At 42.6% G+C, this 13,509-nt stretch overlaps 2 protein-coding genes across 3 annotated transcripts in view; one reads left to right on the top strand and one right to left on the bottom strand.

The window, feature by feature from the left end:
- Positions 1-4,137: 4,137 nt before the first annotated feature.
- On the top strand, positions 4,138-7,634 carry cyb5r3 (cytochrome b5 reductase 3). The gene is made up of 9 exons (XM_029495666.1): positions 4,138-4,261; positions 4,508-4,633; positions 4,720-4,792; positions 5,089-5,195; positions 5,289-5,418; positions 5,502-5,585; positions 5,889-5,974; positions 6,048-6,147; positions 6,699-7,634. The coding sequence occupies exons 1-9, from the start codon at positions 4,241-4,243 to the stop codon at positions 6,869-6,871; spliced, it is 900 nt and encodes a 299-aa protein (XP_029351526.1). The 5' UTR covers positions 4,138-4,240; the 3' UTR covers positions 6,872-7,634.
- The window catches only part of LOC115037160 (liprin-beta-1-like), a 28,023-nt gene continuing 22,073 nt past the window's right edge, over positions 7,560-13,509 (bottom strand). For both annotated transcript variants that reach the window (XM_029495661.1, XM_029495660.1), the window contains exons 9-25: positions 13,077-13,138; positions 12,912-12,978; positions 12,647-12,765; positions 12,411-12,484; positions 11,914-11,941; positions 11,555-11,708; positions 10,734-10,869; positions 10,528-10,650; positions 10,224-10,374; positions 9,905-10,016; positions 9,738-9,826; positions 9,528-9,650; positions 9,310-9,435; positions 9,010-9,198; positions 8,668-8,826; positions 8,522-8,587; positions 7,560-8,444 (exon numbers count right to left, since the gene is read on the bottom strand). In XM_029495661.1, the coding sequence (XP_029351521.1) occupies positions 8,370-8,444; positions 8,522-8,587; positions 8,668-8,826; positions 9,010-9,198; positions 9,310-9,435; positions 9,528-9,650; positions 9,738-9,826; positions 9,905-10,016; positions 10,224-10,374; positions 10,528-10,650; positions 10,734-10,869; positions 11,555-11,708; positions 11,914-11,941; positions 12,411-12,484; positions 12,647-12,765; positions 12,912-12,978; positions 13,077-13,138 (1,853 nt within the window). In that variant the 3' untranslated portion in view covers positions 7,560-8,369. The remainder of the gene's footprint in view (positions 8,445-8,521; positions 8,588-8,667; positions 8,827-9,009; positions 9,199-9,309; positions 9,436-9,527; positions 9,651-9,737; positions 9,827-9,904; positions 10,017-10,223; positions 10,375-10,527; positions 10,651-10,733; positions 10,870-11,554; positions 11,709-11,913; positions 11,942-12,410; positions 12,485-12,646; positions 12,766-12,911; positions 12,979-13,076; positions 13,139-13,509) is intronic.

Here is a 13,509-nt window from a genome sequence, read left to right as displayed (position 1 = left end):
TCCAGAAAAAAAAAGACAAAAAAAAGAAAAAAGAAATTTCTTTACCCTCCAGCAACAAACCCCATGTGAAAGCACCAAGCTGTAGCCATTGTGTCCTTAAGCTCGTCTAACAATGTTTTGTTAACTGCTTACTCTAAACAGCCTTGTTGTTGTTGGAAGTATCGCATTTAGGCAGTTTGGAAAAGGCTCGGGTTTTAAGAGGACTATTTTTTAGAGCAATTCAACGTCTTGACTATTTTTCGTAAACTGCATGATTTTTTTTACGATCTTTACTAAAGGCTGGGACGGGGGGGGGGAGATCTGCTGACACCATCCCCTTGCCTTCAATCAGAGGAGAGGAAGAAAGTCAAGAGTAACGTTGGGTCAATGTAACGTTGACGGAGGTGAAGTGAGTTTCTAAACACTGCCATTTTCGGGGAGGTGACTCATGTGGATGTCCTCTCTTCATGCACACTCCCACTTCTAGTGGTTGTAGCTTTGGTTTATTGGGAACAATATCTTTGGCTGCAATGGTGCCCTGAATCGCAGTCTTTGCTTTGCGTTGCCTTCTCACAGTGACAATAGAGCTAGCCATGTTTTACTGCCAGTTTTAACTTTTTATGTGGCTGCTGTTTTTGCACTGGGTGTCTTTGAACTAGCTTGTTTACTTCTTTATTAACCATTTCTGGACGGATTGTTGGCCGGCTTTATTCCAGGACACCGGCGGGTGGAGGAGGAGGGCAGCGAGAACTCCTCCTGCTCAATCAGCTTAATTCAAAAAGAAAGAAGAGCAGTGATGACAAATCATATTTCAGCCAACAGCAGTTACTTCAGTTTCGTTTTCATGTTGGCACAGGACTACACCAGGACAGCGCGAAGTAACCGTAAAAGTTAATGGTCTGTGTAGGCTATTAGTCCATCATGTCCAATTAGGAAAGGAACGAGTTTAATCCATGAAAACCATGAAGTCTCTTATCTTGGAGGAACCTCTTGCATATACTCGATGCTAGCTTCAGGAGGACTTTCTAAATGTTTTCAATGTTATTGTGTAGTTGATAGCACTATTATGAAAAAGCTACTTGTCATTCCATAGGAGTCTCCGAGGACTGCTTTGTGTATCACTGTGACTGCCGTGTGTGCTTAGAGATGTAGACTTTATCAGTAGGTAGCCAAACCAGTTTGTTCTGTAGTGATGTCGTAGCGTTTAATGCCATTTTTCCCTTCTACACGCAGAGGAAGAAAGAGCGAGCGAGAGCGCGCGTGGCGTCTCCTGACGGCACACGGCCAAAAAACAAAACAAACAAAAAAAAAAATATGAGTGCAAGCTGGTCGTCTCACACAGCAGTTTGTTGAGCACTGTGCAATACTTGTATGTTCATCCCATAGTGTTGACATGGGTGGCAAAGCGCGAGGGAAAAAAAAAAAAACAAAAAAACTAACCCTAGGTGGATGATTCCAGCCCAGAGAGATATTTCCTCCTTTCCAGTCAGATGGTTAGGACACAGCACATGTAGATTCAGCTTATCACCCGCTGACCTCGGTTTAGGGTTCCATCCCTTTTTCCAAGGTTTGTTTTTCTCTTCTTGCACACAGTTCCAGCATCAGAAGTTTCAGGGAGTATTCGTTAAATACCAAACGAGATTCTACATTTAAATATCCCCTTAAAATGCCATGTATATATTTAAATAATCATGTCAAAAATGTATATCTAAAATAAATATAAAGTGACATGAATATAATTATTCAGCCGCAAATATCATTCTATCTATCAACCATATACTATGTCATCGTCATTCTTTTTCATTGTGTGTTTTATTTATCTGATTTAAATAACCATTTTATATTTGAGATGAAAACTCTGAATGTACAGTACAGACTGTGTTAGTGTAACTTTCTTTAGCCGTGAGATTAGATGTACTTTGCACTTTTTGTTTTTAGAAAAAGCTAAAAAAAAAATGGTCATTTTCTTATATTTTTTCAATTGTTCTGAATATATTTCAGAAACCTTTTGAGGTAAAACTTCCCGTCTGATAGCATTCCAAAAACCATTGAATATACGTTAATGCAACTGCATTCCCGGTCTCTCTACAGCAGAGGGATTGTTTTATTTGACGTGTTTTACATTTGTAGACTCATGAATTCCAGTACAGCTTCAGATCTAAATGTAAATATGGATTTGAGTACAAGGTAAAAGGTTCTGCCAGAACGGCACGAGCAATTCAATGTGGATACTAATGCAAAAAAAAAACAAAAAAACTTGTACTAACAGAATTATCTGATCAAACTGAATTTGCGACGGGACACGTGTCAGGGAATTCAGTAATGGGCAGCATTGCAGAAAACTCATCAGATAGTGAGATGTGAGTGTGTGGGGGGAGAAACCCGCAAAGCAAAAGCCATTACCTGCACTGCAACGCAATGCTCCTCTTATTACGATTTCCTACCAAAGTGTGCATGCATAATCAAATCCCCAAATTCTTCTATTTGTAAAAAAAAAATAAAAAACAAAAAAACAAAAAACACAACTCATCAAGCTCTCTGTGTGACAAGGAACTCAACAATTCTCTCCAGTGACACCAATGAAAAGCCACACTGACCTTTCAAAAACAAAGCTGTGTAAAGTATTAGAATCTGATGCTGTAGAAAGATCCTAGTTGCCTTTGTGTATATCAACTGCCTGCTTGAGTATTTTGTGTGTGGAAATTTTCTCTGTAATCTCGTGGAACTGTTTGGGGTGTTTTTTCCTGCCATATCGCTCGCAGTGATGGCGAGCCGCTGACACTTATATTTGCTGTGCATACCTTCATTTTTGACGAGGTGTTTTACAGTTTTGTTTCACTTTGTGTAGTGATTCACTCTGTGGAGTTTTCTGACTGTTGTTATATAACTTCATATACACAAATGATCAATAAAAACGTTTTATTTCCTGTTGATACAGAAGCTTATCATGTTGTACTTTCATTTAACTGAGCCTCATCAGGTGGCGTCACTGTCTCAACTAGAATCTTTAATAACAAAGCAACCTCGAGCTGCTGCTGTGGAGTTATTATTGCTCAGGAGAGTAATGATTCACTGCTTGTGTGCCAATTTCCAATTTTATTGATTACGTTTGCCTCAAAAGACTCAAATCTGGGTTTGAATGGACCACACCGGCCTGTTAAAAAGGTCACTACTGCCACCTAAGGGATGTAAAGGAGCACATCACTGGAAAATAAAAAAGGTTTTCCATTTTGCCCTGAGCACAGATCAATTTCTGTTAGTGAATATTCACTGAGAGTTTGTCCTCCTACAAAAGTATGATGTTGCATCGATGTGAGGCTCAGCTGAGAGGTAATCTGAAGATGATTTATAGATTATAGATTTTAGGATGCTGCTGTTAAATGGATCTCATTTGGTTTGAATTTTTATTTCCCACCGATTTCACACATTTAGAAAGATACAACTTTTGTTTTCCTTCCCTCTCAAAGTAAAATTTGCATATATGTTTACTACACAATGCCTGACAATACCTTATTTATATTTAATCAATTTATTCCAGCCTCTTATTGAGGCCATGTAGTATAAGCCTGGGATGGGGAGAAATATTCACCATGAAGTGTTGCAGGGAGACTGAAGTACCACAACAGGAAATATACAAACCTACACTTTTAATTCATAAGCATCAGCCGGATGGAACATGACAAATAAAAACTCCTATCACGATATAAATATGAATATAAATTGTACTTTCACCTGAGTATGATGTTTCTGTGGGATCTATTTAAAAAGTTGAGGCTGGAAGATTGTTAGTCTCCTAAAACTCTCCTTGAACTTTTCTTTCTCTCTCAAATTGCAGACTTTTATTTTTATTTACATTTTTATTTATCATTTTGGAGATTTTATTCTGACATTCCAAAAACGGGAAGCAGTTTTTTTAAGTTAGAAAGAAGTAGCCGTTAAACACCGGAAGTTCATACATTTAGTATTATTTTTTAAATAACAACAAATGAAGCCCAATCGAAGCAGGAATAAATGTGTACAAACAGCTGCCTGTTGATTATTTAAATGTTATTTATTTTCCCTCTACACTTCAGTTTCTGCGCGTTTTTATGTCAGAAAAGCCGTTTTGCTGCTTTTATTTTTTTAAAAAACGCTAACCGGATGTGGGCGTTAGCTCTAGCTAGCTTGTAGCTTGTAGCTGCCTGCTCACACCCTCCGTCCCGCTCCGCGTCGGTAAGCTGGCGTGTTGCTGCTCTCCAGAAAACATCCACAAAGACTGAACATGTTGTCCTACATCATCGGTGTAAGTATGCTGTTATTTCTACCGCACAAACGACCACAGGCTCGTTGTCACTTCCACAAATTCCCCCGCTTTAGTCCGAGCTAGCATTGGTTAGCATTAGCTAACGTGGTTTCCCAGCGGCTCGGCCTGCAGGAGCCGCCGTGACTCATCCCTGCTGTCAGGGATCAAGTCGGGGAACGCCCCGCAGAAGTCTGTCGGCTGGTGGCTGAAGTGAGTCACTCTCCCTCTTGTTGACTTCTGTCGCAGCTGATCCGCGGCGGGTTCGACAGCATCATCAACCTGATCTTCAGACTGTTCTTCTCCAGGAGGAGGCCGGCCGTCACCTTAGAGGACCCCAACATCAAGTATGCTCTGCGGCTCATAGACAAACAGGTGACCGCTCTGCAAAGTGCGAAAGGTCTGCAGCTCTTCTGCCCCTGAACAGTTTCTATTTCTGAGTTGTTTCTTTGCTCCTTCAGATCGTCAGCCATGACACCAGGAGGTTCCGCTTCGCTCTGCCGTCTGCTGCTCACGTCCTCGGCCTCCCAATAGGTCCGTGTTCTCTGAGCTTTACTGTCTCTTAGCCAGTTTATGTGGGAAAACAAAAAGTGTCTACAGCGGAAGTAAAAAAATTATTATTTTTATTGTCTTCTGAATTTACCTTCTAGTCTCAGAAATGTAACATCTATTTTAAAATTCAGTCCAAAAATCACACTAAATATGACACATTTGAGAAAGACACTGAACTTGTGGTTTCATTTTCTTTATTTTATTTCTGCAGTTCTGCATAAATGTAAGCAGCGTTATAACATAAATATCAGATATGACATCAGATTTTTTCCTTCCAGGGCAGCACATCTATCTGTCTGCAAAGATTGACGGTAAACTGGTCGTCCGCCCGTACACCCCCGTGTCCAGTGACGACGACAAAGGCTTTGTGGACTTGGTGGTGAAGGTGAAGCTCTGAAGGAAAGTTGGTTCTCTTTAAAAAGTAAAACTGCTGATTTACTTTTCTGAACTAGGTTTGGCTGTTGTCTGCTGTTGACAGATTTACTTTAAAGGAGTTCATCCTAAATTCCCAGAGGGAGGGAAGATGAGTCAGTACCTGGAGACCCTGAAGATCAACGACACCATCGACTTCAGAGGACCAAGCGGCCTCCTTGTGTACAAGGGCAAAGGTGAACATGACGCACAGATTCAAAAACACAAACCGCACCAAGCTGCACTTCAGATCCTTGATCCTGCAACTTTCCCTCCACAGGAACTTTCGCCATTCAGCCAGATAAAAAGTCTCCAGCTGTGACCACGACGGCCAAACACGTGGGCATGATCGCTGGAGGGACGGGTGAGAAAACACACCCCCAACACATCTCATCTCATTATGAGTTTATTTTGACATGTTTATTCGTTGTCGTCACACAAACGAGCTCAGAACTGGAACCTGATTGTTGGGTTCTTCTGGGTTGTTTGCTGACTTTCAGTCTGATCTGATCAGTCTTAAACTCTGAGCAAATAAAAGCTCAAGTTGTTTTTTAACTTAGTAATTATTCTCCCCCTTAGCTCTAAACACACAGCTACACTCAGATCAAATGAGGAATGACATTAAGTTGTTTTTTTTTTATATAACTGGACCAACGTTGACCCTCAGGGATCACTCCCATGCTGCAGCTAATCACAGCTGTGATGAAGGATCCGCAGGACAAGACCGTGTGTCACCTGCTGTTCGCCAACCAGGTGAGCTGCGTCAAATATGACTCCGTTGGTGCTTTGTGTCCGAATTCACCTCGCTGTGTTCGTCTCCTCTCAGACTGAGAAAGACATTCTGCTGCGGCCGGAGCTGGAGGAGATTCAGGTCAACAACCCAGACCGCTTCAAGCTGTGGTTCACCCTCGACAGAGCGCCTGAAGGTGAGATCACCGACCATGCACGCCATTAAATCTGACCGGAGTCTCTGTGTTTGAAGCAGGAACTAGTTTATAAATTAAATCCTTTCCATTAAGGATTAATCAGATTATTTTATTTATAAATAAACCAGGAACTCCATAAATCTAGAGTGAATAAAAAGTTTAAAATCAGAAAAATATTTACTGAATACAAGATACATTTACCTCCGGAAGCTGAACGATCGGCCTAAATCCTGATTCTGTGGGTCAGTTAATCTTTTAATCGTTTCAGCTCTTAAGGTTACTGCTGCATGTTCAATGTTTGTGTCGTATCTGAGAATGTGGTGCTCAGCAGAAGCAGCTGCTGATGTAATGATAATACTAAAACTAATATTTATAAATATTAACCGAAAAAATGATTTAAGACCACATAACCTGAAATAAATGTGATATTTCAGTTTATATTTTTAATATCAGTCTGAATGTGCGTCCTCACCAGCAGGTGTCTCTGGTCTACGCTGATGTGTTAGTATTTTAAAAGTCACACATTGAGCTTGGTGTCCTCCGTGTTTCAGACTGGGACTACAGCCAAGGCTTCATCAGCGAGGACATGATCAGGGACCACCTGCCCCCTCCCAGCGACGACACGCTCATCGTCATGTGCGGACCGCCGCCGATGATCCAGTTCGCCTGCAACCCCAACCTGGACAAAGTGGGCCATTCTGAGAGCCGCAGGTTCACCTTCTAGACGCTTCGTACAGAAGAAAGGAGGTTTGGGAACTAAAGGCGATTCATTATTATACTCCAAAAGCATTAAAGCACTCGTGTAGTGGCAGTGGGTTTTGCACTATTTCCTGTATTTATGCCATGATGTTGATCATGCAACAATCACAGCACGGGCCGATATGTCAGAAGTATGTGTCAGGGAAGGGAGGAGGACAGAATGAGTGGTGTTGAATCGTTCAGATAGGAGCAGGACGACGTGATTCCATGTGTGTCGTAAACAAACCCACTGTGGCCTCAGTTTGGTTCCCATATCAGAGGAGTTGAGGTTTACTGGCTTTTTTCTGAGTGCCTTAACACATGCAAAGTTTTTTTTTTTTTTTTAATGCACATTTAAAAGTTGAGCACTAGTTTCATTTATACAGAAGCATTTATTATTCCATGATGGCTGCCGAATGTGTTACTTATTCCTGCCGTGGAGCTGTTGTGAGCAGATGTCTATGTTTTGCGAAAACGTGTTCGGTTCCTGTCGAATGTGTTGTGGTTACCGAGGCTCTTTGGATATGCAACATAAAAATTAATGGCTACTGAATTATTGATGCTGTTTTTTATTCTGCAGTAATGAGTGTCAGAGCTAAGTGTTATCCTGATTTGCAAGTGTTTGATAAGTGAGGGAGCTGCTGCTGAAATTGTAGACACAGGCGAAATGTGTTTTCATTTTTATTACCAAAAACTTAAAAACAGGTGGAACAGAACAATAAAGACGTGGCTGATTCTTTGGAGGAACAGTAACTTTGGTTTTCATGGTTAACGTCACAGGAGATGTTAAACTCGTCTTAGCATTAAAGAGCAGATCTATCTAAAAGTTAAAAACACAACAGCGATGTAGGAATACTGATATACTGTAGATATTGTGTGTAATGATCTCCACAGCTGCTGGTGTGGTTTTAACTTTTGCACAGAGCTTGGCTGATTGTTCATATTTACACACGAGTCGTCTCTTTTAATCTTTGGTGAGAAAGCCAATCAGCACATTTCCCCAAATGCCTCTCAGACTCTCTTGCTACAAACAGTTTTAGCTTTGAAAAATGGAATTCACCAGCAGCCTTTGCCCCGTAAGAGTGTCCTGGAGGGTGCCCAGCAGTGTTTGCTGTATGTGGAGGGGAGAGAAATCTCACACTTTAACAAATAAAACCAAAACTGACTTTGCAGCCAGACTGCAGTAGAATAAATGAGAAGGGGATTTAAAGGACTTGTCTTTCAGATGATGCAACGTACCACAAACTAATTTATGAGTTCTGCTGAGAAAATAAACACCAACACAAATGTCTGACTGATAAAATATGGCAGATAGAGGTACATTAATGCAATAAAATCCTGCATTTTCACTTCATGCATTAATAAATATAAGGTCACTGGTAAGGTGAGTCTCACATGTTTAACGTGGTATGTTGGCGGAGAGTACATTTGACAGAGTTTGGTGTTTTTCCAGAAAACTTAGCTTCAGGAGCTCAGCGGCTCAGTCACACGTGGGGACCGTCGTCATCTGGAGGGAAGACTGAGATCTCCTGAAAAAACTCATCATCCTTCAGCATGCTCTGAAACACACACAGGAGCAAAACTGTTGTTTACCGAACGCAGCAGGCTTTTTTCTGACTGCAGGTCAGTTTCTCACCGTCAGGTTGTTGATTCCCTCAGAAAAAGCTCCGATCTGCCTGACAGTCCCCTCGGAGTCTTCCATCTGCCCGAACATTCAGAGGGTCAAACAAAGAAAGTTCTGAAGCACAAGAGAAGTGGACGTGTCTGAATCTGTCTTTGAACCTGTTCCAGGCAGTCGAGGTCATCCCCATAGTTACGGACCCCCGTCTGGAAGCTGCTGCTTTTTGGCATTTCCACGTTCATGGGGCAGATGTACTCCTCGCCATCATCCTGACGTTTCTTCCTCAGAGTCCCAAAACCTCCAAATGACAGGCGTCTGGGCTGTGGGGAGAGATGAGAGCGTTTTTTAAAAAGCTGACAAATAAGTTAATTGAGGACTTGACAGAAAGTTAACTGGAGACAACCTTTGAGTGCCTCTTGTTGTGGAGCAGATTCATCAGTGAAAAGGTGCAGACTGACAGAATCTATAGCTGCTCCAGCTCATGACGGTGGACGGACAGTTACCTTGACCTTGGCAGTGGCGGTGAGGACAGTGTAGTCTGGGTTTTCCAGACAGTCCTGCTTGAGCCGCTGCGCCTCCGAGCCGATGAGCAGGTGGAAATGTGTGGCCAGGTGGCGTCTCAGCAGGGTTTTGTTGGGAGGGATGTTGAGCAGAAGGGCGAGCGCTTCCACATTGAAGCGCGGCTCCAGCACCTTCAGAGCATGAATGCATTTGAGAGAACGTCACAGGGAAAGGTCAAAAATAAACAAAATAAACTATCCTTCTGAAATCGTTATCTCGACTCTTTGTCTCTGCCCACTCACCATAAGGCCTCCATGAACACCGCTGCCTCTCAGATTTGGGGCATATTCAGCTAAATCCACTGATCGGAGCCACTCCATCACTCTGTGGTTGGTCCACTGGGAGATCTCTGCCGGAGAGATGTTGTTCTGGACAGACACAGCAGCAAAAATCAGCATTTCGGAGTCACGGAGTTTAAAGAAAGGGGAAAAGAGAAACGGGCCGTGGCTTTGTGCGTTACCTCGTTAGAGGGTCGTCGCCTGAGACAACTGGGCTCGTAGGAGTTGAGACGGAGGACCTGAATGGCTCTCTTGATGCTGAGGTGATGGAGAACGCTCCCCACCTTCAGAGACAGCAAGTCCTCCTGGGATCAGACAGTTATCACACAGCAGTGTTACCCTGTGAATGGTCGAGTCGGTGGAAGTTGAAACAGCTTTAAAAAGCAGCTCACCACTGTCATGTAGTGCAGCATGCGTCCATCCACACGAGCCTCATCAAAGTGACTCTTGTACTGTGGGAGGCCGATGTCATCCAGCCACCCTGGAATGAAAACAGCAGTTAAAGTTGTGAATGACATTGTAGGGATTTTGGTTAGTTGTTGGATTGTGTCACACTCACTGGTCACCCAGTTGTGGTCCAGTTTGCCTTTGAGGTCTTCTTCGTCTGATCCGAGAGCCTGCAAGGCCAGCTGCAGCTTCTTCCTGTGGAGAGGCTGCTTCATGGCCAACTCCTGAAAGAGGAACACGGCCGCAACAGAGTCACAACATCTGGGAAACACCTCTGTATCCAGTCGTCAAATAAAAACACACAGAGTGACTGCTCAGAAGGTTCAAAGTTAAAAGTTAAAACTTACTTTACAAACATTCCAGTATAATATTTCTGACTGAGTTTCTGTGGCAAGAACAACCTGAAAATAGCTGAGTCACGGCACACCTACCTTCTCCAGATCATGCTGCGATGCCTGCAGGAGTGTTTGTCCAGACTTAATCCAGCTCTGGCCCTGAGCAGCAAACAGCCCGAGGCCTTGTTCATGCAGCCATGCACAAACATCATCTTTGCTCCACCGTGAGAAAGGAATATCAACAGCACTGAACAGAGAGAGAAGACAGAAGTATATGCGTTTCCATTAAACCACTTTAGACTGGATCTATTTAGAAAATTGTAACTATTCAAAGAAAACTAATTCTAACTTCCCAATAGCTAAACACACCAAATGTTTGTGATCATTATTTGACACCTACTTGTGTTTAGATTCACGTGACCACCCAAGTCGAGGTCCAGCTGTGGCTCTGACTCCGCCCCTCCTAAACTCCATCTCTGCTGCATCATCGGGGTTGAAGGAGGTGGAGTGACTCCTCTTTAGCCTGCAGGAGGAAATACCTCAGTATGAATGACCACAGATACTCCTGTTATAGAGAAACACAGCTGACAGTACGCTGAGTGTTACCGGCCAAAAAATCTCTTTAGGCCTTTGGTCTTCTTTTTGGTTTCAGGCGACGACGGCAGAGGAGCTTCGTGGTGGGATTTGCTTGGAGGAACACCAGCCAGGTCCAGGTGGTCTGTGCCTTTATGCCCAGTCTCAGCTGCAGAAATAATGATGTTCAGCATAATCATGGCTGAAACGCCAACACTCACAACTTCAGCTTCAAACAAGAACACTACAACCTGAACATGCAAAAAAAAAAAAAAAAAAAAAGGTAACTAAAAATTTAAAAAGAGTATTTAATTTTCAGTTATGATGAATGAGATGCTTCCCAGCATCATTGCAGATGGTTTGATGTCACAGATAAGGAACAACTGGATGTTTTAGTGAAGTCACTGAAAGAAACACAAGAAAACAGCATTTCAACACGAGAATTCATGAGTCATTTACCTCTATAGGCCTCTATAAATGTTTAGTCCCTCTTTGGATGGTTTACAGTTTATTTGACTTGAGGGAGTCGCGTGTTGTTTTTTTGTTTTTTTTTTTAATAAATGGGGCAGACATTGTTAATTCATCACAGGACAGTTTGTGTCAGTGCTTATACACATCCAGCTGTATCATCCAGAGCACCCATACTGCAGGCCAAGCAGGCCACGCTGCTGTACTGTACCTAACACAGGGGCACTGACACTCCGGGTGCGATATCCAAGATTTACAGAGGTGTGGAAGAAACGTCAGAGTCGGCAAGGAAGCACAACACACATTGAAGCAGTGGGGAAACAGAAACTTGACCACATGACATGACAACCTCCGAGAGACACAAACAGCGGTTTGGTAAAACTCACCCAAGTTTGGGCTGCTGGCTGTCTGTTTGCCTCCTCGCAGCTTGAAGAATCCTCGGCCAAAAGAAGTGCGGGCCTTCTTGGAACCAAAACTCTCAGCGCTGGTGGTGTTTGCTTTAGCTGAGGAAGAGGAACCCAACCCTGATTTGTTGCTCGTCTATGAGAGAAACACAGGAGCAGGAAACGTTTGCACCATCTAACCAGTAGGTGGCAGAGCAGGACAGACTAAGCCCATGTCCTGTGATTACCCAGTCTGCACCAGGAGATCATTCATAGGTCACGACAAATGTGTTTTCAACAACAAGATGTAATTTTGCATGAAAGTAAGGAGGGATTGAACATCGGAGACAGCAGGGCCTTACCTGGTCAGTGCTGCTGGTCGTGGGTGAGCTGAAATCACAAAGAAGGAGTGTTCAGTAAAAAACAGGAGTATGTTCGAGATCACTAGAACTGTTTCTGACACTACAGATTTATAAACCACATTTGAGAATGTTTTGAAAAAGTAAGAGATGCGTAAAAGAAAATAAATAGTTCATGTTGAAGTGCTCCAAATAAATAGTGTGTAAATATTCAAAATATTGTGACATGTTTTGAATTCCTTTAGTGCTGGAGACAGACCACATGCTGATATGCACATGTAAAGTAAGTCAATCACTAACAGTCCCCTCCGTCACTTAGAACAGACAAAACATAACGTGTACACATAGAAAGTCATATCCTGTTGTCAGACCAATAATTTGTGCTTCAAACTGAAAGCCCACACAACTCATACAGTTTGACACCAAAGAACAGATTCATATTTTGTTGGTAACATGTTGGAGCAATAATTAGATTTTAAAGCTCTGAGCCACAGTTTTACCTCTCTAGAGACTGTAATTGTCGTTCTCTGTCCAGTTCATTCATCTCAGAGAGCACAGCTATACATGGAACGGACTAAAAACAGCAAAAACATGATTAACAGCAGAACATTTACTCAGCTTAACAAAGGATAACCCCAACAGAAGCTCAGGGACAAACCATGTTTTTTTCTGAAAGGAAGTCCACAGTCTGAGGTTCATCCTGTGAGCAAATTGTTTTGACAGAGGTTGTGTTTACCTCGCCAGAGCTCCTTCCTGTCTCCCCCTCCAACACCAGGGTGACCTGATCCACCTCCATGGGGGCAGGAGCCGGGTGTTCATCTGGGATATCGTCGTAGTCATCTTCATTCAACTTTTCTGAGTGCACATCAGACAGACAGAAAAAATTTTCAGTTTTAGTGCTACTGAATGTTATGAGAGTGATGCATAAAATAAGCGTCACATCTTGAAAAGATTATTAAAATATATATTCAATTCTATAAATGAACAAATCGCATGCTGACCTTTGACCAGCTCCTGCACCTTCTTGAACTTTGTAAGTGACTCCTCCAGCTCTTTGATCCTTCTCTCCTGTAAAGAAGAAAAAAAAAAAAGACGTTACAGTGAAGATGAATGGAAAAAAAAAAAAAAAAAAATCACATGAATCACGTCACCACATCACACTGTACCTTTTCATCATTGGTTGACGTCAACGTCTCCAGCACCCTCTTCATCTTCATCATTTCTGTATCTGGGAGATAAAAGACACTTTCTTTAAACTTGTGGGAAGTTAGTTTGCCCTCAGGTCCCCCTGGCTCTAAAAGCAGCCACAGAAAGCAGAAATAATGAGGCTGCTGGGGCTCAGTTTGTGGGTCAGCAGGGCTCTGATTTCAGTTTGCTGCTACGATGAATTAGTGATGCAATTATCACCACCAATTCTGAAAAACAGGGACCTTCTCTGCATTTCACTAAGAAGCACTACACACGGCCAACCAACCTAGTAATCTAATCCACGTCAGCTTTACTGGCCTCATTTGAACTCCTACTTGCCTCAGCAGCCGATGGGGAACAGACCGGCACACAATTCCAAATGAACTTTAACATTTATGTCTCTGCTGGATG

Source organism: Echeneis naucrates, chromosome 23 (genome assembly GCF_900963305.1).
Source record: "Echeneis naucrates chromosome 23, fEcheNa1.1, whole genome shotgun sequence".
NCBI classification, from domain to species: domain Eukaryota; kingdom Metazoa; phylum Chordata; class Actinopteri; order Carangiformes; family Echeneidae; genus Echeneis; species Echeneis naucrates.
The sequence above is the reverse complement of the archived record's forward strand: the minus strand, read 5'-3'. Positions and strand labels throughout refer to the sequence as shown.

What these genes read in the sequence shown, in the direction of transcription:
- cyb5r3 (XM_029495666.1), top strand. Translation starts at nt 4,241, where the DNA reads ATGTTGTCCTACATCATCGGT. An exon ending in TTGTGGACTTGGTGGTGAAG is followed by an intron (nt 5,196 to 5,288) that starts GTGAAGCTCTGA and finishes TGCTGTTGACAG; the next exon opens with ATTTACTTTAAAGGAGTTCA. An exon ending in CCTCGACAGAGCGCCTGAAG is followed by an intron (nt 6,148 to 6,698) that starts GTGAGATCACCG and finishes TCCGTGTTTCAG; the next exon opens with ACTGGGACTACAGCCAAGGC.